The sequence below is a fragment of the Zonotrichia leucophrys genome, chromosome 3 (assembly GCF_028769735.1).
Source record: "Zonotrichia leucophrys gambelii isolate GWCS_2022_RI chromosome 3, RI_Zleu_2.0, whole genome shotgun sequence".
NCBI classification, from domain to species: domain Eukaryota; kingdom Metazoa; phylum Chordata; class Aves; order Passeriformes; family Passerellidae; genus Zonotrichia; species Zonotrichia leucophrys.
In genome coordinates, this window is record NC_088172.1 from 16,173,145 (window position 1) to 16,199,616 (window position 26,472).

At 38.7% G+C, this 26,472-nt stretch overlaps 1 protein-coding gene across 5 annotated transcripts in view; it reads right to left on the reverse strand.

Annotated features, from left to right (window-relative positions):
• The window catches only part of CEP162 (centrosomal protein 162), a 42,765-nt gene extending 26,109 nt beyond the window's left edge, over positions 1–16,656 (reverse strand). For 2 of the 5 annotated variants that reach the window (XM_064707470.1, XM_064707468.1), the window contains exons 1-7: positions 16,374–16,650; positions 15,661–15,837; positions 14,727–14,830; positions 9,992–10,130; positions 1,582–1,734; positions 1,142–1,328; positions 150–199 (exon numbers count right to left, since the gene is read on the reverse strand). In XM_064707470.1, the coding sequence (XP_064563540.1) occupies positions 150–199; positions 1,142–1,328; positions 1,582–1,734; positions 9,992–10,130; positions 14,727–14,786 (589 nt within the window). In that variant the 5' untranslated portion in view covers positions 14,787–14,830; positions 15,661–15,837; positions 16,374–16,650. Of the gene's footprint in view, positions 1–149; positions 200–1,141; positions 1,329–1,581; positions 1,735–9,991; positions 10,131–14,726; positions 14,831–15,660; positions 15,838–16,373 lie in introns of all 5 variants that reach the window. The other 3 variants (XM_064707472.1, XM_064707471.1, XM_064707469.1) reach the window with 2 other exon arrangements.
• Between the last annotated feature and the right edge of the window lie 9,816 nt (positions 16,657–26,472).

A 26,472-nucleotide genomic window follows, 5' to 3' on the forward strand; every position in this document is an offset into this window, starting at 1 on the left:
GATTAAAATCCACTTAAGAAAAGAAAAAGCACAGAAGCAAAAGTAAACACCTTAACCCCTCTGTATGAATAACAGCTGCACAGTCATAATGCAACAGCAGCCTAAAAGGCTAATGTAAGAACTACAGGTGAAATAAAAGTTTGTATTACCAGATTTCTCTTCATGTGCAGGCTCTTCTTCTTTTTCAGCATTTTCACTTCTGAGAAATAAAATAAAAATTCTACTCTCTTTTTGGACAGCAAATAATTTTTTTTTTCGTGGAACTCTACACTCTGATATTTCTTACAATTATTAATAAAAGAAAAAATTGCAATTTGTCCAACAAACCAAATCAAAGGTAAGAAAAGTTGTAAAAGTGTCAGAAATTATTAAAATAAAGTATTTCACAGCTAAAATTCTCAATCTAACTCTTAAAAACACTCCCTTTCTATATTCTCTTCAACATCTACATTAACTTCTCAAAAAATATTTTTACCATCAAGGTTTGCTTCCTATTCTGACCCGGTCATTCTGGATTAACAAAATCATTTTAAAAACCACCCACCTCTCCTTTCTTTCCCCTTTTCCCATAAAACAGAAGTTTTGCCCTTATGTAAAGCTCTCCAGAATTCTGTTTCTCTAACCGTTTTCATATCAGAAGTTGCCTCTGAACTCAGCATTTTCACCAAGAGCAGCCTGAACTTCCCCTTCATCCATTTCTCTCACAGATGTTGGAACTTATTTTCACATAACTGATTATAAATGGGTTGCCCTAGTCTATGAAGATTAGGTATCTTTCCTCTAGATTCATTTGTAATATCACATCTAAAGTGACACAGAATGTTTCCTGATCTATTTCCTTGTTATTATCAGTTGTTACATCTTTGTTTAGTTACTCCTTACAATTATGAATGTTGAGTTGTTTCTACTGAGTTATGCACAAGACTGTGGAGCTACATCCAATCATCACTAACTCATGCACTCACTTTTATTTATTAAGCTCATTTCTTTCCTTGTCTTGAAGAAAAAAAGCAAACCACAATAAACAAAAAAAACCTGTCTGAAATTATATAGAGGATATCATCCAACAAAATCTCAGTGGCCATACCCACCCACATGTGCTCACTAATACAGTCCACAACCTTTCTTCCCCCTAAATTACCGTACAAATGGTGCTAGTATGACAGAATCATTGGAATCCAGCTCTTTATTTAATCTTGAATAATCAATAGTAGAGGAAGCTTCTCGTTCAAGCTTGGCAAAGAAGATCTCTTTTTCTTCTTGCTCTTCCAAGGTATCCAATCCAACTCCTACAATACTTTGATTAGGCCCAGAAGCTAAAACTGAATCTGAATTTCAAAAAAGAAAATAAATGGTGTCTGTGCTGTATGTCCACACAGAATAGCCAAAATAGTTAACAACAGCTACAGACAGACTTATAAAGTACTAATGGTATCAAATCATTATAAACTAGTACTAGGAGACTTCAGTTCATGACACAGCTGACAGAAGCAAAGAATCCCATCTTGAAATGAATTAAGGTAAAAAATTTAATAGTAACTTATTTAGATTTAGTTAACTTGATGGGCTCTCAGTTCTCACCATTTGTTTCCAGGCTGTCTCTACTCAGAGAGACAGCATCTCCATTACTTTTCTCAAGCTGCATCTTTTCCACATCCATGTTTTCATGACCTTCTCCCACAGGCTGTGAAGTGTTCTGCACCTTGAGAAAGTTTCCATTGGCTTCAAGCATTCCTAGGAACAAAGTTGCAATATTCTTGACTACCATCTAAAAGTTACTTTTATGACGCATAATTTTTCTAGTCTCCTTGCAGAACCACCAGTTTTTATCTCGAATTGCAACTGCAAAGATGAGCAGTCTCATAAGTCACATTCACCTAATTTCCACTGATTCTACATGTAAATCTTGTTTAATTAATTAAGCTATTCAAAACATTATCTTCCTATCCTTCATATTTGCACACACACATAAGGTTCAGCATGAGTCAAATGCACCCGAATTACTATCACATTACTCATGAAAGACAATCTCACACACAGACCCTATACAGAAATTGATATTTCTTTCTTAAAACCCAGCCCATTTTATTTGATTTACTACCGCAGATCACCATAGATTTTTTTAAACTTGCTAAGCCATTGGCTTGGCAACGACATTTCATTTGTTGCTTAAAGGCTGTAAGGAAAAAAACAGTAATCAAAGTCTCTTAAAAGTCACTGATGAACACCCAGTTATGCCATTCTACACATTTATGCAACTACAATTTGCAGCTGCTCTCTCCTAATTGCAATTTCACTGTTGAGAGGGTTCAACATCACCTTAACAACTTTTTGCTGGCTCTCAGGCAGAACACTGCCATATCTACTTCCTTATGGAAGACTAAAAGCCAGATATTGCAGGACACTCCTAGTTCAAAAACTCCCTTCTGCCTGACTGAAAAACACACAAGTTTATACTCAGATTCTGAGTAAGTTCTCATTGGAGAAGGGATAGGAGAAAAGCTGCTTATGCATTTTATCAAATGACACAAGAAATTATTTAACAGTTCTCACAGAAGGGAACAGAAACTAAGTCTGTTTTTTCCAACATGAATCCTCAGTTGGTAACACTCAGAATTTTTCATCCTGCCTGGCCACATGATGTTGAGATGTAGCTGTGTCCTTGTACTGAGCACAGCAGAAGGGTGAAGACACTGACAACAGCTCATTTCCTGCTGCAGGAGACTGGAGGAGATCCATACATCAATTACACTAAATCAGTCTTCCATGTGCTGACCAAGTGCTTCAGCTCTGAGATCTTCCTCTGCTCCCTACACAAGCCCATACAAGTCCCATTTAAAAAAGCCATACTTGCCTATATCATGACAATGGACAATCCTTTCCCTTTGGTACTGCAAATATACTTAGGGTGAGGGAAGGTGGGAAAGTAGGAGCTTCAACACCTTTTCCCTCCCTACTGGGCAGCCCTCAGCATATTCATTCTGATTGTAAGAGCCTCCTTTTTAAAAAAACATAATAGGTTTATTTTCTGGATTTTAATGATAAAGTCCCCTTGCATGTCTTTTTGGGAGGCTAAGTGCAGAAGATTCCACACCTTGGAAATCCACATCCCTGTATCTAACCTCAGCTCTGTCCTCAATATAGAGTTCTTACTGACTTGCCCTGCATGCAACAATGTCAGAGACATTGTCTAAAAGGCAAGCTCCAAATGTACAAAGGCTAATGCCTATATAAATACATATTGCTACATTGAAAAGCAGAAAATGGAAAGCTCAAAGTGCTGAACATAAGTAAAAAACTACAAATAGCCCATTTCTCAGGTAGCCAAATGCAGTAATTTAAAGTAATTTACTCAGATGGCACTCTATTCTAGTTTTCAAGACAGCAAATAGGAGTCTGTTTGCAGCTGGGTCACAAGTTTTTTGCAGAGCTTTAGATTAGCCATACCCTTGCCAGACCTCCAACACCCTATTTTTGAATGAGAATATATTAGCAGAATCAAATGCTAACTGCAACTGACCTCCTATCTGAAGATTTGCAAGAAAGAAGGGATTATGCAACAGTAAAAAAACCCAATTAGAATGTTTAATAAAACAAAAGTTTAAAGAAAACATTTTCCTGTTTCTTTTTAATTTAAATCATCTGATATAGAGTGAAATTTCTCAGCAGATGTACATTGATCTTGAAGGCTTCACAGGGTTTATGTAAGCTATCTACTGATTTTTAAATATTTTGCTAGCCAGGGTTTGAGTAAAATCAGAGTTTTTTTTAAAAAGCACCTTCCTTAATAATCTGAAAATCAAATACTATTTCTGCAGCCATTAAACTTTGCAACTTAGCCACTCTCAACACCCACACACTACTCACTGGTAGTGAAGGCAAAAATATTTGTTTTCTCTCATCTTACACAATCTGAACTCTGAGAAACTTATCAAACCTGGAGAAATTATCAACTCATATGGATTTAAGTCTCTTCATTGTGTTTTTGTGTTTGAACAGTCCCATGGATTTCAGTGAGGTTAGCAAGAGCCATTTTTTTGTGGGGTGGGTATTTGTTACTTCTCTTAAAAGATTCTTACGTAGTTATCTTGAATGCCAAAGGTTTCACTACCTGTATGTTTCTAAGCAACATTTTGTAAGGCTAATGATATATGGTATTCTTTTTTCAAGTACAGCCACTTGAAATGAATTAAAATAAGAACCTGAGTTTCACTTTGAATATTTATAATGACCATACTTGCAGAGAAACATTTAAAAACAAAGGACTCAAAGTGATAATAATAAACATTATCTCAAAAAAGTAACTTATTTTTTTCCTAATCTGACCAAGACTGTCAGAATTGAGTTATTTTACCTTTTTAATACCATAGAAAATACAGTAAATTTGTTACCCTCAGAATTGCATGGACTGTCAGAAGCGAGGGCTCCTTCTTCTTTGTTTAAGTACGAATCTTTCTTGTCCTTATGAAATTTTTCCAACATTTTGGATTTAGACAAAGCCTTGCTGCGAGATGCACTGGAAGATTTAGAGGGAACTACTTCTAAGTGTACATAAACATTATAAAATTTAAAGCATAGTGGACAGGGAATAAAGAGAAGAACAAGATGTGAGACTTCAAAGTGACATTTCTGAAAAAATAATACAGTTCAGTTTCTTGTACACTGGATTACTTCTAATTTTCTAGCTGTAAGTAAAAACTAAAGTTAATACTTATAACTTCTGGAAATAGAACTACTCTTCTTCATCCTTTTTTTCTTATTTCTAAAAAGATTCTTGATACAGGTATACTTTGTATTCAATTGCACTGTTCTAGGAACTCAATAAATGACCTGAAAACAAAGAAAACTAGTAAAACTACTTCAACAGTGAAAGGTTTTTACTATGAGGTTTGAAAGGAAGCATGTAGGTTGGTACAAAGAAAAGTGGGAAAACAGAGGTACATAAGTATAAATTACTACTGTTTTATCACTGTCAGATATTAGAACTGCATTTGTTTGCTCTAACCCTTGTGGAGACTTGCTCAGCAGCAAAGCAAATTTCATTCATGTTAGCAGAATTAAGTTTTAGATAACAGCAGCTATGCTGAAAACTGCTCTCATGATCAAAGACCCATAGAATGGTTTGGGTTGGAAAGGACCTTAAAGACCATCCAGCTCCTGAGCAGGGACACCTTTCACTAGACCAGATTGCTCAGAGACCCATCCAATCTGGCCTTCAACACTTCCAGGGATGGAGCATCCACAGCTTCTCTGAGCAACCCATTCACTGTCACAGCAAAGACCTTCCTCCTAATACCTAATCTAAAGCTGCTCTCTTAGTGTGATACCATTCCCCCTTGGCTGTCACTACATGCTCCTGTCAAAAGTCTCTCTCCATCTTTCTTGCAGGCTCCCTTCATGTACTGCAAGGGCACAGTTAAGTCACCCTGAATTCTCTTTCCTGGGGTTAACAAAGCCAATTCTCTCAGCCTTTCTCATAGAAGAGGTCCTCCACCCCTCTAACCACCTCAGTGGCCTCCTCTGGACTCTTACAGCTACACTACAACCTCCATACGCCTTAGGCTAGCCAGACGGCGTGTTGGATTTTGACATGTTGAAATTGTCACAGTGGAAGAGGCTTCAGAATGGAGAAATTCTGATAAAACTCTTAGTATGGGTCTTTTGAGTTCATCTTGACACAAGAGAGAGTAGTCTAGGACATCAAGCCAAATACTTCTGCTATTTAGAACAGGAGTATGGGGATATGTGACCAGACCTTAACACAACTCAAACATCTAAGATAACTAAAGGAAGCTGGTGCAGCAAGGAGAGAAATTGAATAAATCCATTCTGATACAATGCATAGGTCCTTTATTCCCTCAACTGATGTGTAAGTTCACTAGCAAGGCACTACTCCTCAAAATCTATATTCTCCCACATTTACTGGGAAACTAGAAGTGTTTTCAGCATACCATCTATTATGAATAATGCAAACACCTGATACCTTTTAAAACAGTAATTTGAAATAAGTACAGAGGTCCTCCTATTGCTCATATTTAAAATATTAACTCTGATTTCAGAAATAAATTAATTTTTAGTTTTTATCTCCCAGACCTAGATGCTTTACACCTATTCTGTGCAAATGAGACTTATGAAAACATACACATACATTTTCTAGACTGCACATACACTCTAGAAAACTAGCACAGGAGACGTTCTATAGTCTACAAACTATATCACCAACGTGATCCAAAGACCAAGTGCCAAATATTACATTTTCATGGCTCTCCAAAACATTACTGATCTGCTTGAATTTAACACCAATGCCATGCTTAAATCAGGACAAGTTGATTGCTATTGTCTTTTATATAGACAATGTGTATGTGGCAGCTTGGTCAAATGGACAGTTTGCTAAGGATTTTCTACAGGAAACACACTAATAATACAAGGTTGATACTGAATAAATATATCAAAACATATTTAATCAAATACCAGACTGGGAATGGGGACTCTTTTGTTCAGTGTTTTCCACTACTTCGGCATGGCTTTCTGTCAGTTCCTTCTCTTTCCTCACTTTAACAAATTTTATTTGAAAATCTTGAAAAGACAAACAGCAGGAACAGACATGCAAGCAAGACAGGACAGAAATTCTTAGTATCCAATTTTTTTTATCATTTAATGACAAAAGCAAGTAGAAAGGACATCACCTAGGTCTCCAACCTGTCCAATATGGAAGACAGTATCCTGAATCATAATTTGCACATTTCAGTTTAAAGCTGAAGAGCAAACAGTTTAAACGTGCCTAGAATAACTCATGGAGTTATTTTAAAATGTACTTTATACTTCTCAGTGAAACACACTATTAGTTTAACTCTCTACCTATTTCCTGGCACTTCTGCAACAAGATGCCTTGGGAAACAAAAAGAACAGACAACAAGTAAGTGTAGAGCACATATTTAATCTTCTTCTCTTTGTCTTTCAAGAAAGTGTGATATAGATAATGAAGTAACACAAAATCAAAACTTAAACCACAAGCAACATATCAGCTTGGTGTATTACAAGCTAATGATCCAGGCTTTCTTCAGACAACATTATCTCTAAAAACAGTCACACCCAAAGACATCAACTTATACATATGGAGCATGCATTTGTAATGAATGCACTGCCACACTGTGGGTGAAGGTAAAATTTAAGCATTTATATAAGTTTGATTCATGATGATAAAACAACTTTAAAAACATTAATTCTATTAGCTGATAGTCTATTGACTATGTCCTGTCTGCAACCAACATGAAGGGTCCAGCCTAGAAGGACACAGAAGGGTCTCCAAAAAATTTTGAAGCATGCTGACATTACACTTTCCTGAAATTAAATTCCGCTTATTTTCATGCTTGTTAGCATCACAGCAGTGTTATTATTTTCTCCCATAAGAAATTATTTTGCTGTTTAGGAGATGTTTACATATAACCTTACAAAGAACTACAAGTATAAATCATCATCTTATCAGTCATCCAGTGCAGTAACTTACATTGCAATGTTGCTGTGCCGTCATCCACTTTTAATAGGTCTGAGCAACACACCACACAACATACACATGCTGAGAATATTAGATATGGCAAAATGGTATGTGACAAAGTACTTGGAAGCACACAAGAAAACCAGAGAGATACACAGAGGAGAACATGAGCAGTTCTGGAAGCCTACCCACACTGAACATCTTACAGTCACCCAACCTGTCATTTTAAAACACCACAAATATGTCTACATGCAGTAAAATCACAGCCACATAAAACTGCAGAGGAAAACTCAATTTATCCCAAAGGTGGTCAGGAGGTGGTCTCTGCAAATGGCTCTCTTTTGACTCTAGGTTAATTGCCCTACAACTAGACCCTACCTTGCAGAAAGCCATTCATCATAGCATGTATTTTGCAACTGATACCATTTACACGTGTCCAGTGTGACAAATATATCCCTTTCCTCATGGGATGCCACAACTAGGAGATCCACTTCACGCCATGGAGTTACCACCTTCTTGCTAAGACAGAAAGAGGAAGGCCCTCTAGCAGGAATTAAAGGCCCCTCTGCTCGGCAGTACTAAAGTAGTAGGTGGGATATTGCTTATTGCATATGCTCCATGAGTGGGGTATTCTAAGCAGAGTGGTGACAGAGCAGTAAATGAAATAAAATGAATAATCCGCCTGGCAAAAACGGTGCTCAGGGAAGAATTCAGTGCACAGATCTGGCACACTTGGCGTTCACTCCTATATTCTCAGCTTTGTTATGTCCAACTGCCAAAATGTTGGATCTTGGGAGTCAAACTGCATTACACACACATTACTTTCAACTCCCTCCAAAAAAAAAAAACCCAAAAAGCAGTCCCTCATCAACAGTATGAATATGAACAGGCTAGCTTCTTTTGCATGTAAATTGATTCCATACAAGCAAAACCGGGTAGGCTCAGCTTTTGAATGTTTTTCCATTAAATGAGAAGCTTTTCTTAAGAGAGACTTTGAAAAGTTTACCAGGTATTTCACACATCAGTAAATTGTAGATAAAGTTTTTTCCAGCTCTAATAGCTTTACCTCTAGTTAACCTGCACAACTGATAAGATATTCTTAATTTTAAAAACAACAGTGGTAGAAATTGTTTGGCTAGAACATCTCAATATAATCACATTGTTTCTTGTGACTCTGTTTTTAATTTTACTTAATCCACACAGGCACTGTTCTCTAAAACTTGTAATCACCCTGCCCTTTAGGAACCGATTTCAGTGTGTTTTCTACCGTAAGTACCAAAGTTGGGTTGCCTCAAGCATCTCAGAAAAACCATGGAAACATGCTGAGCTTCTAAAGTAATCAAAATTTTCTTTGAGAGTATGTAGAAAAATGAAGTCATGGTAACCTCTTAATTCTCACATTGCCCAGCAAGAACACTCCACCCTTATATTATTTGAAAAGCCGTAAGGAAATCATCATATCTCATAACCACCTGATAAGAATTTTCTCATATCCATGTGAGTTTTACATCAACATCTTAAAAGGCCAAGACAGACAAGAAGTCCAGGTACCACCTATTAGGATTAAACCTAAATGGCACAACTGCTAACTAGGATTTGACTCCTCATTAAGATGACACTGACAGATAGTCTTAAAATCTGAGACTACCAGCAGTATTTTAACTCTGTCAGATGAAAAAAATGATTTTTGTAACTTTCTGTTAGGGTCCACTTGCAATTAATACAAATCATGGAAATTAAGAAGCCACCAATTACTACACGAAGAGGAGGGCAAACATCCTGTGGAAACTCACTACTATAGGTTTTACTATCCAACAAGAAGACAATGTAGAAATTAAAAAAAAAAAATAGAGGTGGAATGCTTGCAAACAATTATGTATTTTCTTCCAGAACTATGTGACCGTGTCAATACTGAGCCAGCAATCATGTCATCACAGCCCATTTCGCCTTGAGCCACAGTTCTTGGCAAGGGAAATGCTGGGAATACTGAAGACATACATCTTGGATTCAGCTGGTGTTGAAAAGTTTTTCTTTCTTTGTGCTTTTCCAACCTACTACAAATATTGCAGTTAGCATACATTTATACAAACTGGTCTTTTTCCACTACAGTTTTGAAAACAGAAAGTTACAAAAAGTCAGTATAAAGAACAGGTTGGCTACAAAACACATATATCAATATTTCTGCGAGTTTGTAAGTTATATTTCCTAACTATTTTACTATTTATAATGTGCTTATTTTTTACAAGTTTGATTAATTCAAAAGCTACAGAAAAAAACCCATCAAACAGCTTGCATACAACTTGAATATAAACCATTAAAAATACAATTCTATTTGACTTTTATGCTTTACAAACTTGCACTGTAACATTCAACAGTGGCACCATTCAACAAAACACGAGTGGCACCAGCTTAATATCATACCAGGCCTAACATGCAGTATGAGAAAGGACTAGCCTGACCCCCTGTGGCCAAAACATTGCAAAACTTTTAATTTACCACCATCATCCGAGTCTTCCTCAGATAACCACCAGGGCACTGAATCCTTTTTCTTCTTTTCTTTTTTCCTGGGCTGTCCCAATTTCTCAAGAATGCTGGACTTCTTCTTTGAATTTCCAAGTGAATCATCTGAAAGAGACTGAATAAATTGCATACAAGATTAAAGAGATCTTTCACATGTTTACATTGTTTCAGCCACTCAATTCTGGACTTCTGAGTCCAGATGCCTCTCATTACTCCCCACTGTTTGCCGTCCTTGTATATGCATGACAAAACTGATTAAGGAACAATAACTATATTCATATGGAATAATACCATATATTTTAATAATCCCACTGCCAGAATTTGGATATATTAAAAGTGGATTGCTTCAGAGAAACTAAGTTCAAATGAAAAGCAAAATCAGCTCTTTTTCAATTAGTTAAGACATATAAGAACCAAAACTATGACTATATCCCTGAAGATAATGAAGTGGAGCAGAAACAATTTTACCTTATCCTTGCTTTGTATGTGAACATTATTATTAATACTCTAAAAATAAATGTGCACTAGCAACATTCTGGCTGCCAGCAAATCAGACTTCAGAAATTAATTTTATACTTTGTATTCATGGAATATAATAGAAATGCCAGAGCTATTCCTACCCAACCGTGTATTAAACTTTCATATGTGTTAGCCATCCATGCTGATTTTGACTGATGGCTTGAATCAATGGAAAAAAATCTGAGTATGGACACCATATGAATTTAAGTTACTGATAAGTACCAGGAAGGAAAAGACAACTAACCTCTGCTCCTTTCTTTTAATAAAGCTCTTTATGGCCTACAGCAGGCTCAGAGTCACAATTAGCTATCCACACACAGAACAAGGAAATATTCATTAACCTACTGCACTGCATCCTTATGTTCTACATATTCCTTGTGCAGCAAACTGGGGTTAAGGGGAATGGCATACTTTAAATCAAAATTTTTAGCTATAACTGTTAAAACCAATTGTCCTAAAGTATCTTAGAGAACATGGTGCACAGAGTTAGTAAAAGCCATAAACGGTAAGAAACAAAGAATTCACATATGAAATGCATCACATGGGAAAATTTCAAAAGCTTCGCTTTTGTAATAGTCACAAATAAGAAAATCTGATAGTATAAACCCAGTATTAGAGGCAACATGATTGTGGATACTTAACATGGAAAACACAAGGGTATGTTTTATTAAAACAAGCCTCTGCAATCTACTGCCTCCTATTACATGAAAAACACTGCCATAAAAGCCTACTTTTACTATATGACTAAAATTTCAATTTCTTCATTCAAAAATCAAATGCCAATTATATAAAACTATAATTTAAGGAAAAATAATTGTAATAAAATATTCTTTTTAGTATCTCTGATGAAGAACATCTTTAGAGCTTTCAGTTTCACTAGAGAAAACAAAATGTCTGTCATACATCTTAGAAAGAAGTGCTCTGAGCCTTGCACTTTAAAGAAACCACAATTTTAATAAATTATGAAACTGCTAGACAACAGGATGTATTGCAATTTCTCTCAGTTGGCTCTGTGACATTGAACAAAACAGCTTTAGATTTCTAATAAATATCCCACTAATAACAATTTCCTGACACTAGTCACAACACAAGGACTAGTGCCATTGTCCCCAGAGGTCAGACTGCCTCCTGCTAGCTGGAAGCACTGACAGGTGCTTGATGCAAGCAAGCTCTGTTATCACTTGCTGTTTCTTTTACAACTAACAGTATTCTCTGCTCTGCAAGCAGAACTTCAGTGAATGCTCACTCTCCTTAGTGGATTGTAACTAAAGAACCTGCAACTCCCACAGGCAGTGCTCAAATTCTGGAAACTTTCCATGTCCAGCCATCTTGTCAACTGCAGACAGTAAAGGTGCAGCAGCTGGGAGAGAAACGCTGACACAAAAATATTGGTGTATTTTCCCCAACATATCAGTTGTCTCAACAGCAAAACCTCCAGATTTTTTTTCCTTCCTTTGAAAAAAAGGTAAATCAGTCAATCATCAATCAACTTTTTGGACTCGTAATGACTTCTCTGCACCAGTAAGTGGCACCAATTTGTTCTTTCCCCTCCTCCATAAGACAGCCTCTCAGCCTTTCAGGAACACAGACACACAAAAAGTGTCAGTTGTTTAATCTCAACATTGATAAAAGCCTAAAGAGGCAGTTTTAAGAATCAGAACAACTACAAAGCACATCATCAGCTTACCACCTCCTCTGCATGTGAAAGAACTTAAAAAGATTGGTAATACAGAATTTGATCTAAACCACTCAGACTTTCATGACCAGTTGTCCTAATTAATCCATGAAACCAGTATTTTTCAATTAAATAAGTTTACTCCAAAATATGCTTTCATTATACAATATGTTAATCTATTTGATCTTTTAATAAAAATTTAAAATGTTTCTCTAACATGGCTTAATGTGCAGTGTTTCTCTTCCAGATACAATTATACAGATATTCTAATAAGGATGGTATAGTCTTTCCTTTTGAAAGTCTTCCTTCTCAAGTATCCATGAATATCAAGTAGAACAAAGGTCAACTGAAAATACTAGAAGCAGACAACAGCTTTTTCACAACATTGCATTGAGTCATCAAAAAAGGGCAATTAATTCAATTTATTGAAGCACTGTGTATTATTAAGACTTCCTCACATAGCATATCCCAAGAGAATGTCACAGCAAACACTGAAAACCTGGAACTAAACCAGTATGACAGATGATGCTCAAGGGAAATCCAGTTGACAATAGGAGGAAGCACACCAAAACAAGATACTGATGGTGAGGAGTGGATGGACAGGAACACATGGAGGAGGAAGGATTATGGGAAGAATTATGGATGACAACAGGGTGTCTTGGCAAGGGGCTGGGAATAAGCGTGACCAGGCAGAGGGAATAATTAAAGGATTTATCCTACATGCAGTCATTGCTATTACACATTTGTGTTTCCTTCTGTATAATAATAGTCTAGAAAATCCACTGATAGCTTTTAAAGTTCTGTGTATATGCCAAAAGACTTAGTTTAATCCTCCTATTAGACCTGCATCATCCAGCCGTATATACAGCCTTTCTTTTAACTTCATATGCTTTAATCACAAACACACATACACAGACTCATCCCAAACACAGATTCATTAAGTTATTTAAAAGGGAAAAATCCTGCTCCATTTCCTCTTTGAAAGATTTGCTTCAACAATATTAAGTCTGCCCCAAACTACTGAGAAACAGATTTTACTATTCCCCACCTGCTGCAACACTCTCACCACAAACATCACCTACAGACAGATTTCAAGAAATGGACCACATCAGTTTCTCATCTTTCTAGTATTAAAAGGCCAAACATTTTATATAAAACAAAAGCAAGGAGAAGGACATAGCAGAAGATGCCTGTGTAAAAATAACAGAGAGTAGAGAACATAATTGTTATCTGGGTCTCTATCTAGCTAGCAAAAATCACAGTGCATATTTTTAATAACTGGATTAGCAGTTTGAAAACAATTTTGGATTAAAATTATAAAAAAAATTTAAGATATGAATTGTTAAAGTTACATTTTCTGGGACATTCCAAATGCCACTTAGAATAATTCAATAGTTATATGAATTTTTTTTATGAGCATCCTGAATGTGGGCAATAGCTGAGGGGGAAGAAGAGTGTGTCAAATGAGGAATGGAATACTAGAAGCAATCACATGCAGAGTTTTGACAGATGTGCATAACAAATAAAAGAATAAAACTCTTTCCTCTTCCCCAGAGCAGCTCCCTCTGTAATGACAGTAAGTAAAGAATTTTGAAGGAAATGCAAAGACTAGTTTTCTAATTTTACTAACATTAACAATTTCAGTGAGTTCAAGAGTGCTAACTTAGTTACATCATTAAATTAAATTACTTTTCACAAGTCATTAAATTGTAACACAGCCTCTACTTTAAAAAAAAAAAAATTCATGCATACATTACATATAACAGAGACTCCACAAATATTCTCTGCCATCACTAGTTCTGCTTATATACAGAATTAAAATCTAGTGAAGGCCTTATGTAGCAGTATTTATGTTTTAGGGTTACCACACCGTGTTCTGACAGACCAGAGGGCAAGTTCTGAAATTAAAGGTCTATCTGCATTGAAAAAAACATACCCAGTCAGGGTATTTAGATCATGTCTGATTATTCTTAGATTAAGCCACAACCCACAGACTTGCATGATTTTGCCAGTACTCAAAACCATGAAGAACCATGAGGAATTAAAGGAATCTAATTCAAATTTTCTAATCACTACAACACGCTTCATTTTATACAAGAATTTTTAAATATAATTCAGTGAGAGTAAGCACTGCACAGAAAAATACAGAATTTTTAAACATGTAGCTTGTGTTTGTATACAGGCAGATTTTTTTACCTCCAATTATACATCAATTTGAAGCTTCTGGTACTAAGTAGCACCAACAATAAAACTGAAACAAAAATCAAGAACCAAGGGCTCTTTCTGAAGATACAACCAGGCAATGACAAAAGTATTTATTTAATTACAAAACTCTTCTCTTGATATCTATACAACAAAATAGTATGAATTTAGCTTAGCAATTAGGACCCATAGATAAGACAGCTATGTTAATTATGTGATAAAAGGAGAGCTGAATCTTACATTTCATATTCTTCCATACTCAATTTCCCCCATTTTTAATAGAGAATAGGCATGTGACCTTGCTCTCAAACATACCTCTTTCAGAAACTCTTCAAACTGCTCATCTAATTCTTCCTTTGAAAATCGATGAGCCATAATTTGTAGCTGGATTTTACCTTCCAAACAACTGAGTCTAAAAACTAAAATTTAAATTGAAGTTAATTAAATGCATTCTGAAATTGATGTAACCTAATGATTTGCTTGAATAGAGCTATAAGGAAAAAAACCCCAATCCATAACTTGAGAGATGACAAACACCATTCTCCCACCCCTTATAAAACTATTTACTGAATGAGACAATCAGCACATATGTACCTAAATCACCCAAATTCCTTACAAGCAAAATACTCATTTCCAAAACACCAGCTTCAGCATTTAAACTTTGAGGGATAAATAAAATATGATTCACTTCATTATCTTTACGTTTTTCTTCAAAACCCAGCTCTCTTAGCAACCCAAGCATTTTATTAATAATCAAACGAGAATCTAATGCAGTAATATTTTCATTTTAAGGGTTTTTAATTCCTTTCTATGCTTCTTTTCCAACACTGGGAACATCTGGCACTCTTAGTTTTGTTTCATCATCTCTGCTGTGCTTTGGATTTAGTAAAGAATAAATACATGTAAATTTTTTTAAGGTTAGGGAATGGCATTTGGTTTGATCTGCCCTGATCGAGAAAGTCAATGACACTTGGCCCCCTGTCCTTCCCTTAAGTCTGCACCAACTTTTCAGGTACAAAATATGCCCAACCACCAAAAGGCTGCAAAGCTTTTGTGTATCACACTGCTCAACACATATGGCTGCCTTCAAAACTGCAGATGTATGGCAGCATTAAACTGCACTAGCATCTTCCAGCCTGAGAAGTGTGATGTAAACATAAAAGGGCTAAACATTTGCAAAAGTGCTTTTACCATTAAATAAAACTTCTCCCAGTATGGAGCCCACTCAGTACACAGGACTGTTACCTACCTAGTAAATTGATTCTGACAGGCGAGTTGTGACAACTGTTTCCTGCTTTCACTCCTTATCCATCCATAGACCACCCGACACTTTGGCTTTGGCAGTTAAAAAAAAGAAGTTTTATAGCAGACTGGCCAGGCGTTGAATTCAGCACGATATCCTTATGTAAGCATTTGGACAATATCTCTGAAAACATGGTAAGGAGATTAAGAACGTTACCTCTCAGGGCACACATAATCCAGCATCCTTTTGTGCTTTCACATCAAAGCACACTCGATGTTAAACGCAGGATGCTTTAGCAATTTACTAACTGCGCCAGCTACCTTAGCAAGAGGGGAATGTTTAATTCTAGCCTTGCCAGAAAAACCAAGTGATTCTCCTGACATTATCTTTACTTTTTCCTACATTAGAATGACGGGTTTCTTCTGCCTATCCCCTAATTACATCTTTTATAAAAACTAACAATATATCACTTAAAGGACAACAACCATTTTTACAATTTCGGTAACAGAAGATCACAGGCAAACATTAACTTTAGCAAATATACTGTTCAGCCATATCTTCAGACCTGGCGGCTCACAAATGACTTCGTGCACAAAACAAAGGCGGCACTTGCTGGGATATATACTACAACACAGCGCAAAAGGCGGAAGTTTTGAGGAGGTATGGCTAAACCACGGGGATGGAGGGAAGCTTAAACAGCCTAACACATTTCACGTAACCTTTTAATCATCCCAGCCGAGACCTGATCCTCTTCCTCCTCCTCCTCCGGCTTTCCCTGGAGCACACGCGCGGCGGGCGCAGGGCAGCGCGGGGCTCGGGGGCGCAGGGCAGGGCTCGGCTCCAAGGCCCGACGGGCGCCCCGGGGAGCAGCGGGAGAGGGAACTGGCGGCGGCTCGGAGCCGAGCGCTGCCCGGACGCCGGGCCCGTACCTGCACCGCGCCGGGCCCCGCTCAGCCACGGCCGCCCCGCTCGCCGGCGGCGCCGTTACCCGGGAAACCCTCCCGGCCACCGTCCCGCCCGCCAGCAGGGACCGCGCCACGTGATTCCGCCAAATCCACCCGCTTCCCTCGGCTCCGCCCGCCCCGCCGCGGGACACACGGCACCGGGGCGGCCACGCGGGACGGGAGGGGACGGGCCGGGGTGCCATGTCCGCCGCGGGACACGCGAGGGGACGGGGACAGGGACGAGCCCGGGCGCCATTGACGGGGGCACTGGCGGAAGGAGCCGACGTGCGGAGCGGCGCCCCCTGGCGGGCGGGGGTGGTCCATGAGCGGTCAGGGCGGACGGGGTTGGGGAGCGTTCAGGAACCAGTCTGAGGCTGGGGGCATTTCTATGTCCGAGCGCTCAGGAACCAGCCTGGGATTCGGGGGATTTCTATGTCCGAGCGCTCAGGAACCAGCCTGGGGTTCGGGGGATTTCTATGTCCGAGCGCTCAGGAACCAGCCTGGGGTTCGGGGGATTTCTATGTCCGAGCGTTCAGGAACCAACCTGGGGTTGGGGCATTTCTATGTCCGAGCGCTCAGGAACCAGCCTGGGACTGGGAGGTTTCCATGTCCGGGTTCAGGAGCCAGCCTGGCCTCACATCTCACCACCTCAGCGGGCACCGGAGGCCTTAGCTGCTCCAAGACCCCGCAGCCACACGGTCGGAGCAGGTTTCCTTCCGCCTCCGCCCCAAGCGCTTCTCCAGAAGTCGGGCAACTGATCTTCAGGAAAAGCAACAAGAAAAGGGTTAAAAGTGTGTTTAATTCCCTAATGCAAGGGTCAAACTCAAAGCATCCCTTCTCCCTTTTTCACAGAAATCCTTTTCTAAAGTTTTCCTAATGTTTTCAGCCTTAGATGTCGGCCGTTGTGCTTTTAATGCGTTTTAGCACATCTCTGGAAATGTTTAAAACACGCAGGGAAATTAATGACCCCTGTTTCCCTGACCACTGCCTCTCAAATAACCACAGAACAATTGCAGTCTGTGCTTGCATGTGCTCTCCAGCGAGGGTCTGTCAGTTGTGTTTGTTGTGAGAGTCACGTTGCTTCAGGAATTTTTATGCCAGCATTTAGTAAATGGCAAAATAAAACAAGTTCACTTAAGAATACAAATGGACATTGTTCACACATGCACACACACACGCACACACACACACACGTTTTGATTCTCCATTCAGCAGACTTGGAACAAAAAGATTTTGAAAGGAAGTTTTCTTCAACGAGTGTTGGATAATCATTGCCTCTCATTTCCTGTTAGCTTGAGAGATAAAGACAGCGCTTCCAATATGGCCTTTATGTATCCCAGATTTTTTAATGCTAGCATAAATTATAGTTTAAATTCAAAGAATCAAAGAAATATGGACTCAGTATTTTTCACACAAGTCTATAGGAATTACTTTGCTAAAGGTGCTGCAGCCCTTCTTTCAATCAGGCCTATTGTCTGCAGATGGAGTATTATGTTTCCATTTGCAAAGTATTTTTTTCATCTTTATGTGCAACTTCTACTGCTGTCTGTGGGAAATGTGGGAGCTGATCAAGGGCAGAATGCCCACATAAACTAATATACTAGAACAATTTGTTTCACACGACAGCCCACTGATGGTGAAAACATCAATTTCCAACATTTACTCTTTTCTCTTGTTGCGTGAAATAGCATGGAGTGAGGCACGAGAATTTAAAAAGAAATATGGAAATTAATTAAAAGAATGTCAGTCATGCTTCATGCCTTGATCCTGCTCAGATTTAAGCCAATGCAAATTTTACTATTAACTTCAAAGTGATAGCTGTGACATCATTCATTGATCATGAGAGTTACTTCATATATGATCAAATAATCACATCAAGGGCTCAGTCCTTCAAGCTGCTAAAAACTGTTGCACATTGAAGCTTTTCTGTTTGCTGAAATATGTTCAAAGAGCCTTGTACAAAGTATAGAAAAATGTGCAGAGGGATCAATGCTGTTGGAAACCTCAGTGCCCATATGGGAAAGAAAAAAACCCAAACCACTCTTGATGACTGTGGTGGAGAGGAGGCATTGCCTGGTGTTGAAATGTCATCCAGTGCATTCAAATAACATGCACAATAGCCACTTAAAAGATTTTCATTTCCTTCTAATGCCATCCAGTTGGAGCAATTTTCTCAAGAGCTCTTAACAGCAGAACTTAAAAAATGGGAGAGGGGCTAGCCATGAATTTCAGCCAGGAACATGGCAATTTGGGAAACTGCTAATAAAGTAGAAGGATGGGTGCAAATGCTAAAATAGATCCTGCTGGACAGAGCCCCAAATTATAAAGTAAATTTCAGACTCTGCTGACATGGGTGGGAAGCCTTTGTTGGCTTCTATGAAACCAGATTTTCCTGCTGTAGTCATTGGCTTTTCATTTAAATATGTCGCATATGCACACATAGTACATATTTTTTTTGCTAAACAGCAAAAATATGAGGCTTCATTGTTTATTATAGTAATTTCCAAAGAGTAATGGCAAAATTGAAAGGAATAAAATATCCACACTTTTATTCTGTTGTTTAATTTCAATTTTGTATCATCCATAAAAGCCAATAGGAGAAAAGATACCAAATAAAACCAAATAAAAACCGAAAACTTCTCCCACATTCACTTTGGCTGAAGCATTGCATCAGATAGTATTTCAGTTCTGAGCCTGCAAATATGTGAAATATGAGATTATGATAATAAATATTTCACCATATTCTTGGTTATGTTTTTTTAAGGGTTAACAGTTTCCTACTGAATCAAAAGAAAGCAAACAGTGGTGGACTAAGAAGTTAAAATTGCATTCTCTGTGTATGCTCACTGGGATGAGACTTCCTTAAGTGAAGATACAATAAAAGCCCTCTCCAGTATGCACATCCGAAAAAAGAAAAGCCTTCCATAACTAGAAATTGCACAGAGAACACAAAGAATCATGTGGAACCATATTCCATGTGAGAGAAAATGGTAGTCAAATTAGGATTATTTATAAAATAGTTCACATAGCTAGAATTGTAGTTTAAAAGAGCATTTTTAATACTTTTACTTTTGGCTCGCTGCAGGTCTCATTTTGTTCCGCCACTGATAGCAAGTCCTCAGATCCCAAGGGTTGAATTTTTGGTTGATTCAGTTACAGTAGCCTGAACTCAGTGTCTCACTGTAGGGTTTTTTCCATCATGAATTTTCTCCACGGGCTGAGAACTAAATTCTGTGTCATGTTTCAGATTATTCCAGAGACTCAGACCGGTCACAAATCTTGTTTCTTCTTGCATCCTTTGAAGGGAGCCGCAAAGTTGAGAGTTTGGAAGCTGGGCTGTTGCTGGCCATTTCCCGTTTTCTGGAAGTTAGCAGACATGCACTGTTTCTCATGGTTTTTGAAAATGGATCCTCCCTCTGGCTTATTTGTGTAAATGTTTAATTGCCTTAATGTTGTGCCCGTACTGCCAAGTTTTCAGTTTCTGTGGAAGAGTGCAAAGTTGCTGTAATTACTGGCTGCAGGAATAAATCCTTCACCATCACAGAGGAAACTCTCCTACCGCCAGCAACTGTAAGCAATTAAAAATTCTTTCAAGAGGGTGATTGTTTGCAGTCAGTAATTAAAGGTGCTTATCACTCTCTCAGATTAAAGTGCATTTTCCAATGTTTAACACTGCTTTTTCTTTCTTCTCCTGATTCTCTATAAACTTGTTGGAAAACATTGCTCCACTTTGTAATCCAGCTAGTGGAGCAAGATCCCTTCTGTTGCTTTTGTGAAGTCCTGGGAAAATTATTGTGCAAAGACTGTCACACTTTTAATTTACTCTAATGATGCTGCCCTGTGCCTACTGTAGGTCCCTCTTTGCCTGTGAAAATTCTCAGTTCTTGGCATCAGGCAACATGTTTACAATTCCTACTCTGTGGGACTGGAGAAATAACTTGGGTCGCTTCCACCTGAGATCATTTGAAGTGTAAACCCTCATCTGCCTTGAATATTCTCCTTTGCATATAGAAAGTTTTGTAGTAAGTTTTTCTCTTTGTGTGAAAACACACTGCATGTGTTCTGTTCAGAAAAAGTCAAGGTAAATATTTTTATAAAAATTTCTTGGTGGCTTAGGAAAGATCAAACTCAGAAAATTCTGCAGAGAAAAATTAAGTATTCTGATTTATTAAAATTTTTCAGATCTGTAACATCCTTCGTTGATCCTGACAACATATCTGCTTAGCATTGGCGGGAATGTTAGCTTTGCATTTCAGATTTTCACTTGGTTATTTTTAGTTCTTCTGAAGCCTGGGAAATAAGAAATATAACCGCTTTGAACAGTCTGAAAGAGCCAACTCTAGCAGGGCCTCTGAATCTGATTAGATAAAACAACAAAGAGGTTCTGTTAGGGCAGAGGCAGGAAGAACTAAGGTGGGTGGCAATATCTGTCATAACTCAGGGGAAATGTAGCCTCAAAGCACTCAAAAGTGGGTGAAAAAATAACATAAGCAATAGACAACTTTCCCACATCTTAGGTCACTCTCCAAATGCAGTTTGAAAACTTTCTCTGCGCTCCACTTTTTTTTCTTTTTTTTTTTGGTATTTTTAAAGTACAATAAACAGCACATGCATGTGTGTTTATATTAAAAAGCTGATTTAGGGGAACATCGTTTCTCTTCACATAAGTATCTGAAGAAGTACAGTGTGGCAAGTGCAATTAGATTTGTTGGTACAGAAACTGTGTAAGATTTTAAGGGATAGATTTGCAATTTTCAGTGTTCTCCTCAGAAAGTTGGGTAGCTTAGGGATAGACACAGGGGATTTTTCCACTAAAATACAGATAGTCATAACACCACATTTTATCATATTGTGCAGAAAAAGAATCAAACTGTTGTGTTAAGTGCCAATGGGAGGTGTTCAGTTTTTTGGGGGGCTTGATTTAAAAATTATCTGTTATTGGAGGGGTGGAAACCTGAAACACCCACTCAGCCAAGGACTGTGCTTCCCTTCATTCAGTGTAGGATGCATATTTTGGGTTGGAGGAGATCAAAAGCGAGATTTGTGCACTTCCTCAGGAATATCGGTCAAAATGTTTGTGAAGTTGCTGTGCATCCACAGTGTTGAGCTTAGTCTATGTCAAAGGCTGGGAGTGTTACCTGTTTAAAGCCCACTGCTAAGTGTGCCCCAAACTAGTCCTGCAGCTGAGGAATGTTGTGCTTGTTCCTCATATTGGAGGCATATGAGAAAAGTCCCTCCAAACTGCTCTTTCCCTGCGTGTGATTGTGGCATTCCTGCAGTAACTGCAGGTCTGTCTCCCTCCCATGGGACAGCCGTGGTGTGGAACAGGAGATGCACCCAGGTGTGATAACCACTGCCAACCCAACACCAGTTTGCACTGTTCCAGGGGCTCAGCTGAGCTAAGGGGCTTGTAAGTGGTATTTTTCATCAGGCTAAAGGTAGTTACAGTGTACATTTGGGCAGGAGAGCTGGAGTGTGAAATTTATCCCTATTACCTTTCTCCTCAAGTTTCTTCTCACTGTAATTTCATCAGAAAATAATCTGCTCCACAGTTTTTAATTTTCCTTGCTATCACTCTGTGAGGTTCAGTCTTATATTCCTGCACAGGGAATTGAGCATCAGATCTTAAAAGCTTGAGGGGGAAAAATCAGATTCTTGCCCGGGATTGTTGCCAATACAAGTTATGCTTCACCAGCTGATCTCTGGACTGTCCAGGTGAATGTATAGGAAGACTTTTTCCCATGATGAATGGAAAAAAGATAGATAAGTGGACATGGATACCCCTTTTTGTCTTTGGCCAGTGGAGGAATAACCCTCTCAAAACCAGGTTCACATGTAATAACAAAAACCCTGGGATGTGTTAACCAGTATTGGTGGGGAAGACAGGGTGACTATTACAAGTCTGTTCTCTGTGAGAAGCAAGTTTACATGTTTTGTCTACTTAATGTAGCTGTCCCACTCGTCATCTTCTCACTCGTGGAGACAGAGGGCCCAGTCTCGTGCTGTTTGTGCAGATGCTGTTGGTAGAGAGATGGGGGAGGAGGAAGTCAGGGAAATCTGAGGTCTCCTTCTCTGCAGCACATCCCCAGCTCTGCTTGGAGACATTTCAGGTAGGTGCAGGTCCCTCACCTTGAGCACATTTCTAGGATAATGCCTTTGTTGCCTTGTGCTGGTATAAGGAGTTTTCATTCTGCACCAAGTGAAACAACTTTTCTGAAGTCAGCATGTGACTTATGCTTTTTTGGTTTAATTTTTCCTTACCTGGAAAAAAAGATAATCTAAACTGATGTTCTGTGTACGTGAAACAAGAGCCAGCCAGATAGAGACTATGGAATAGAAAACCTCACTGCTCTGGAATTCAAATCTGGACAGACAGATTTATTTATTTATTTATTTTCTCTATAAACAGTGCTTTAGGGATATGACCTGTCATTACTTAGAGATTTCCAGCAGTGGAACCTTTGGTGTCTGTCTACCACCCACCTAGTACCAAAAATGCCAAGAGATCAGCTTGTCATGGGACTAAAATAGTCCTTAATGCTTAGCCTCAAAGGACCATGGCACCTGTTCTCCTGTGTCTTCTCTTTCTCTCCATATCTACCCCACTAATCACCTTTTAGCTCCTAAGGTACCAGAAATAAACACCAGCACTCCCTAGGTTCAGACAGTGTATATTAAGACCTGTGAAAACAGCCTTTTGCAATCATTTGTCTGGAAAATAATACCTAGCTTAAGGATTTAAAACCTACTGAGGTTTCTTTGTTATTTCAGGCTTCTGGGAATGGTCATTTTCTTAATGTGATAAGAAACTGGGAAATGTTTTCAAAGAAAAGACACTTAGCTGTGTGGCCTGCCTGGATTAGTAAGGCTGGAAGCTGCTGTTCCACGAATCCCTTAATTTGACAAACCTTCCCTGGCAAGTTGCTATATTTATTTAATTGAATATTAGGCTATGATTTTTACATGCATACTAAAGGTATTTAGATGTCATAATTGTCTCACAGTGTAATAATATTTGAAGTGATTTAATTTAAAGTTGAATAAGCTTGGACTTTTTGTTCATTTCCTCCACTCTGAGGGATAAAATAGCATGGTGTGAAAGCCTTTTAAGATTCAACAATATTGTTCAAGCTTAGCATCTGCAACTAATAACTATATAACTTTGAATGAAAAAAAAGTCTAATTATCATGGAAAATAAGAAGATGGTTGACTCATCTTCTGCAGTTTGGATTACATGTGTGGGATTGTGTTTTGGACGGAGCACTCCAGAATAGCAACACTCCATCAAAAACACAGTCATGCACCTGTACTCCAAATGGCTGAATAAGGCAAAACACATGTCATCTGAACACTGTGAATCAAATTAAAAAAAAAAACCCTAAAAAAAAAAGAAAAGGAAAGAAAAGAAAGGAAAGCTGGAAGAGAAATAAAGACAAGTACCATAATATTGGTGTGTCTGAAGAGTTGTTTCTTTAAAGCTCCCTGAGTGATTTATTTATCACTAAACCTCTGTTCGCAAGCCATGTTTGATTTTGCTCGATGCTGATATAGACACTGAAACTGGATATTATGGAAAGGGCTGCCAGCAACTGTTTGATCCTGATAAATTACAATAACAGGCACAATTTACAATGAGAAGCTATTGCTGCTTCTGGCTCTAATGTGTGATGAGGTTTAAAATGTGGTGGGCCAAAATTCCCTTACCTGGTGGCCCCCTCAGACCATTTACAGAAGAGCATTTAAGAGAGCCACTGAGCAGCAGAAAATTACATTCACAGCAAGGGCCAGGCCCAATTTTATATCAAAGGTGAGCATGTGTGTGTATATCTGCCTGCATTTGGAGTGAAAGATGTGGGGAAAAGAAGTGTGTATAATCCACATGTTTGGAAACTTTTGTGTTAACTGAGCAGCCCATTCCCTGGATCCTTCTACATGTGTGCACACACCGCCAACACCCTCCACACCACCAGCCCTCACCACCCCCCTTTATGCCTGCAATGCATATGTGTTGTGAATATTGAACTATATGCTCTGGGAAGTTAATTGATGACTGGCTGCTTATTTGATCTTCACAGTGTCAAGTTCAAAATGTAATGGATGATAAAACCCACCCAATAGCTGGGCTTGGAAAGAGGTGCAAATTCAGAAAAGTGATATGAATTAGAATCCCCTGCATATTTTCTTTGCAGTAGCATTCCCAGACACCTGCCTCTCATTTCAGAAACTTATACAAGCTACAGTCCAGACCCAGGAGAGAAAATAAAGATTTCTTGATGTATTTCATTGCCTAGAAACTTTTGATAATCTTGTCAGGCGCTGTTTTTCCTCTTTAGGGGACTTTGAGTCTAATCAGATTAACATACACATTTTTAATGATGTGCCAAAAGTTAATTGTCATTGGGGCTAATGAAAAATGGAGTGAAAGGGATGCTGGAGGAAAATGAGGAACAAGAAAAAGATATCGACTACACATACGTGAAACTATTTAATCTCTGATCAGCTCACATTGCTGGTGCCTCCTGTAGTGAAGTACAAGGGTAGAAGAGACAATTTCATACACTTTACATGAGGCTTCAGAAAGTCTCTAGGAGCAGTGGTGATGTTCAGTGTCTCTGATAGATTGTTTACTTGACTTCTGAAGGACTGTGAAGCACCTCACCTAACACTGGATTCCTGTCTCTGGGAAGTGTTCACCTAACCAAGACTGTATCATACTTCGCTTGCCTGACCTCATCTTCTGTTAGTTGCTTCATCCAGCTGCTGTTAGATTCACGTGGGATGTGTCCAGAGATGATCAGGAGAGGTATTTCTGTATTTGCAGCATGTTTCTCCCTTACTCCAACGTATGTAAACACTTACACACGAACAGCAGAAGCTGTCCCCAGTTCCATATCCACAAGCCTACCTTGTCTGTGTCCTCTGCCTTTGACAAGTAAACTTTCCCATTGCTTTATTCTTCCTCTCTAGTTTTCCATTTAAAAACCCTATATATATATTCCACTAACCATTCCTCTTTTCCTTGGAAGAAATGTATGTATGCCTACCACCCCTTCTCCCTGCCACTGCTTTCCCAGCCTTTATATAGGATCAGTATTTCCAGGGTCATCTGCTGGAGAGAGGCTGGCTGAGTTGCTGCATGTCTTTACAGAGTGAGTGTGTGTCCATGAACACACACATGTGCACACCCATGCTCTCATGTACAGGGCATTTCGTCCCCTGTCTCCAGGAGTGAGGGGTTCCCTGGATCGCAGAGAATGAAGCAGAAGGGGTGAACATGGGCTTGTGTCTCTGTAATGTAGACCCAGTTTAGCAAAGGCATAGTATGAAATACAGATCTGGAATGCAAAGGGGACAGGTGTTGAGGACAAAAGGCACACACTTTCCCCTGATTCTAAATATAGACAAATGTTTAATGTCAGTACCTATGGATTCTGTGTGAAGGTGCAAACTACTTCAGAAAAGAAGCTGGGAATAATTTCTAAAGACGTGCCCATTTCCATGCTGCTGGAAATTTTCTGCCAAGAATTAGGTTGGATAATTCCAGGCCAGGGTCCAAGTTTACATGCCTACCAGGGGAGCACACATTAGAAATTGAAATTAGATATGACAAGCTGATCACAGGAGAAAAAAATGCTTAAGTCAAAATATTTTGTAAGAGATCAGCCTGATATTAGATTAATGGCTGCAAAAAGTTGTCTGAATATTCAAAATGAGGGCAGTCTATGGGAAATGCCTTAAATAAGTATTTTCCTTTCAGAGCAGGCTGTTGAAATTGCCAAAAATGAGCAGAATTTAAAGGATTTGTTTTCTCCATTGGTCCCACAGTGAAATAAGAAGCATGACTGTCATTTCCCTATACTTCTGGGCAGTGTG